Here is a 4,539-nt window from a genome sequence, read left to right as displayed (position 1 = left end):
AGCAAGAAAGCGTCAAGCATTGCTAAAGAGATTGGCGTCATTTGTGGGGATAAGAATTTTGATGATGTCTCTCTGCCTCCTCCCATTCCAGAACCATCACCATCACAACCACCAGCTCCAGCCGGTCATTTCATGTCGTTTGAATCCACTCAAAATACCATGGAAGATGTCTTGAAAGCACTGAAAGATGTCAACAATTTCAACATTGTTGGGGTGCACGGGATGGGCGGCGTGGGGAAGACCACTATGGTTAAACAAGTCGCCGAAAAGGTCATCCGGGAAGATCTCTTTCATCGTGTGGTGATGGCAACTTTGTCACAGAATGTGAATCTCAAAAGAATTCATAATTCCATTGCGGACAGTCTAGAAATCCAGTTGACAAAGAAGAGTGATGAAGGGAGAGCAAATGAACTGAGAGCAAAAATTATGGCAGACAAAAAATCCTCATAATTTTGGACGATATCTGGGAATGGATCGACCTATCTATTGTCGGAATTCCATTTGGCAATGACCTTGAGGCTTGCAAGTCCAAGATCTTACTGACCACGAGACGAGAACATGTTTGCTATTCCATGGGATGCAAAGAAAAAGGAAATAAAATCCACCTTGATACCTTATCGGACGAGGACTATTCCATGTTTGCTATTCCATGTTTGCTATTCCCGTGAATTTGAAAGTGTGGCTCGGCAGGTTGCCCGGGAATTTCAGGGCCTTCCCTTGGCACTCGTATCAGTTGCGAAGGTGCTGGGTGACAAAGATGAGGAAGAATGGGAAAAGGCAGCTAGGCGACTTAAAATGTCAGTATCTCCAAACCCTGATCACGAGCAAAAAGTTATCGAGTGCCTCAAGTTGAGCTATGATTACTTGAGAGATCAGGGAGCCAAATTATGCTTCTTTATGTGTTGTCTCTTTCCAGAAGATCATAATATCAGCAAGTGTTGGCAAGGTACGGGATGGGGCTAGGCTTTTTTCCAAACGTTGTTACATTGAATGAAGCAAGAGGAGATGCTGATACCTTCACCAAAAATCTCAGACTCAGGATTGTTGCTAAAGAGTGATGAGAGTGGATGCGTAAAAATGCATGATGTGGTACGTGATACAGCCAAATCGATAACATCATCCAGAAAAGAGCAGCGTTTTTTTGGCAGATGCTGGTTCTGGCAGGGAAGAGTGGCCACGACCGACACTGGAGGATGGTTTTGAAAGCTACACAGCAGTCTCAGTTATGTTCAATAATATCGAAAGACTTCCTTATGAGCTGGTATGCCCAATACTCAAAACCTTGTTGTTGCAGGAAAATAGCAATTTGATGCAGATCCCAATTGGTTTCTTTAATAAACTGAATAACCTTAAGGTTCTGGATATAAGTGGGTTGCAGATAGAGTCACTTCCACCATCAATTGGACTCCTACAGAACCTTTGCACCTTATATATGGATCGTTGCAAGTCAAAAGATATATCCATATTTGGAGGACTCAAGAAGCTTGAAATATTAAGCCTCAGAAAATCTCGTATTGGTAGCATCCCAAAAGAACTAGCAGAATTGAGTGAGTTAAGGATGTTGGATATGACATCTTGTCTCCATATGGAAACCATCTCCCCACAAATAATTTCAAGACTACAAGTGTTGGAGGAGCTATACTTGCATGGAAGCTTTTGCCAATGGGGTGGTAGGGTGGAGGGAACCAGTGATGAAAGTAACGCAATCCTTGAAGAGGTAATAAACTTGCCTCGACTAACAATTTTGAAGGTTGATATAGTAGATGTTAATTGCTTGCCCCTGAATGTAAACTCAACTCCAAACTGGAAGAAGTTTGACATATGTATAAGCAGATCATATTTCAACCGGCAAGTGAATGAGCACTTGTCAAAATTGAATCGGGTACCTACAAGGACCTTGTTTATTGACGCTACAATGAACAAATTACCAGATTGGTTCTTTGAGGCTGTGACCAAGAAAGCAGAGATGCTGATCTATTCGTCCTGTGATGATCTCATTGAAATTCTTACAATGTACAACAGGGCAAGGTTGTTTAGTTTGAAGGCTCTCCATGTCGAACAATGCCACAATATAGGATGCTTGATACCATTACCAGAAGGTTTCCCAAACCAACCAGTGTTTGAGAACTTGCAGGAATGACATATTCACCATATGGAATCTATGAAAGAGATATGCGTTGGCGAACTACTACCTGGGCCCTTTGAAAGGCTAAAATTCTTGAAGGTGCATCAGTGTCGTTCCCTGGAGAATTCACTTCTACAATCAAACATGATACAGAGGTTGCATAATCTGGAAATGCTCAATGTAACGGGGAATAATATTAAGGAGTTGTTTGGATTTGAAGGACTACAGGAAGGACCTCATCACTTAAGAAGTTTGAAAGAACTCAGATTGGACAATCTATCTAAATTAGTTAGCATATGGAAAGGCCCTGCTCAGCCTCCATATTTCAGCAATGTCAAAATTGTGATTGTCATTAAATGCAGCAAATTGAAATATGTCTTCTCTCACACCATGTCTCAAGGTCTTTCGCAATTGGAAGAGCTCTGGGTAGAGGATTGCTCCGACTTGGAAGAAATTATTCAAGAAGATGGTGGAATTACTATGGATAAAATTATATTACCACAACTAAAGGTATTAACACTAGAATATCTAATTCTCAAAAAAAAAAAAAAAAAAAAAAAAAAAAAAAAAAAAAAAAATATCTAGAACATCTTGTTAATTTCTGTGATGTAAATTCTTCCTTGAAGTGCCCTCTACTGGAACATTTGCATGTTCGACACTGTCCAAAATTTAGAAGACCCGAGTTTCACAGCTCCAAACAAGTCCAATTTGACAATGAACGCCACTATAACATCCTAAAGAAGAGGTATGTTCCCATCATTTTTTTTCTTAACTGCAATCATTCAGTAGCATTACATAGTAAAATTTATAATATCTCTAGCAAACTAGTGTCACTCTCAAAATTTAATAAACTTTCAAATTTTTATCCACTTTTTAGTCACTCATTTGTAGCCAGAGGTTTTGGTAGAATCATTTAAGAGAATATATATGTTTTCTTGAGAAAATTAGAAAAATACTTGGAGAGCATAATAAATATGCACACATTTCTTTCACAAAAATACTGAATCTCATCACCTTGAATTAAGGACGTAATTATTTATTTTATTTCTGAAGTATTCTATAATTAGGAGTAATCCTGCATTTTTTTTTCTTACAATTTATTATGGTCTGACATGCCCTATTCATTGGCAAATCAGTTCAATAGCTAGCATGGTGTTCCTATCCATTTCAGGCAAATCATTTAGCTTTACTGAATTTCATGATACACTTATCTCCTACAATTTATTAATTATTTATCCTTTTGCTTATTAATTTGCTGAAAGACTGAAACAACCGGAAGATGACTTTTGATTATTTCACATCTCAGTATCCACTCTCTTATACATCATGTATAAAATATGGATAACTGATGCGAACAGTGAGGATAATATGTGAAGTGGTGCAAATCGGAGGATGTGAAACTATAATTTCCCATTTCAAATGGCTTCGAAATATGCTAGACAAGTAGCCCGTTCGGTGTAGAAGACAGAAGAGTGTGCTGCAAGCTGCTTTCAAATGCATGGACTCAAAGATGCTGTCATTTAGATTATAAATAAGATAAATTTCTTTCATATAAAATATTTGGTTAACTTCTTAATTCATTGTCTGTTAATCTTGTATGGCAAATGTCTAGCCAAGCTAGCTGCGTGAACTTGTTCCAATGCTTAATGTACTTCTAATAGAAACTTAGTGTGTGTTTGGATAGAACTTATTTTGCTGAAACTGAAAACTGAAAACTGAAAACACTGTAGCAAAATAATTTTTAAATGTGTGAATAGTATCGTGGGACCCATTTTTAATGAAAAAATTGATAAAAAATGAAATTTGTGGGTCCGTGAACAGTGCACAAATGCACTGTTCACATAAATCTGGTCAAATGTTGCGGCTATGTGAGGGAGAAAACGCGTGAACAAAAAAAAAAAAAAAAAAAAAAAAAGAAAAAAACGTAAAAAGTAAAACACAAACGCAGCAAACGCAATACAAACAGACCCTTAAAAAGAAAAAGGCGCACGTTCAATATGACTTTTTTATTTTTTATTTTTTTTTAAGGATAACATTTATCTCTAAACCAGTTTGAAGAAATTTCCTTCAACTTACTATGTGGTGATCTATAAGACCATCTATGTATTATATAAACAAGTTGAAAGCTTGATTAGTGTGAAAAACACTAATGCTTGTTTAGACCCTCAATTTTAAAATAAGGTTTAATTGCTTTTAGTCTAACTTATCTAAGTACAGAACAGAAGTAAATATAGCGCAATAAATCGGAACACTACTCTAAAGCAAAAACATGTACAATAAGCAATAAATTTAAAGATCAAAAAGTAGGCCAGAGAGATCAAACATAAGATAACACCAAGATATGTTATTGAAGAGGAAATCGAAGTACTCGGCAAAAAACCTCTTCGCGGCACTCCAAGCCTAAATCGATCCAC

General features: G+C 37.1%; 1 protein-coding gene across 1 annotated transcript; it reads left to right on the top strand.

The window, feature by feature from the left end:
* Positions 1–558: 558 nt before the first annotated feature.
* Positions 559–2,140, top strand: LOC115966352 (disease resistance protein At4g27190-like). Its single transcript, XM_031085599.1, has 2 exons — positions 559–946; positions 1,125–2,140. Exons 1-2 carry the CDS (start codon positions 559–561, stop codon positions 2,138–2,140), a joined length of 1,404 nt encoding a protein of 467 aa, XP_030941459.1.
* Positions 2,141–4,539: the final 2,399 nt, after the last annotated feature.

Source organism: Quercus lobata, chromosome 11, assembly GCF_001633185.2.
Source record: "Quercus lobata isolate SW786 chromosome 11, ValleyOak3.0 Primary Assembly, whole genome shotgun sequence".
Lineage (NCBI taxonomy): Eukaryota > Viridiplantae > Streptophyta > Magnoliopsida > Fagales > Fagaceae > Quercus > Quercus lobata.
This window is presented reverse-complemented; position numbering and strand designations above follow the sequence as displayed.

Excerpts from the sequence above, each read along its gene's own strand:
- LOC115966352 (XM_031085599.1), top strand. The coding sequence starts at position 559 with ATGTTTGCTATTCCATGGGATGCAAAGAAAAAGGAAATAAAATCCACC. Across the intron at positions 947-1,124 it reads TATCAGCAAGTGTTGGCAAG|AAAAGAGCAGCGTTTTTTTG; the intron begins GTACGGGATGGG and ends AACATCATCCAG.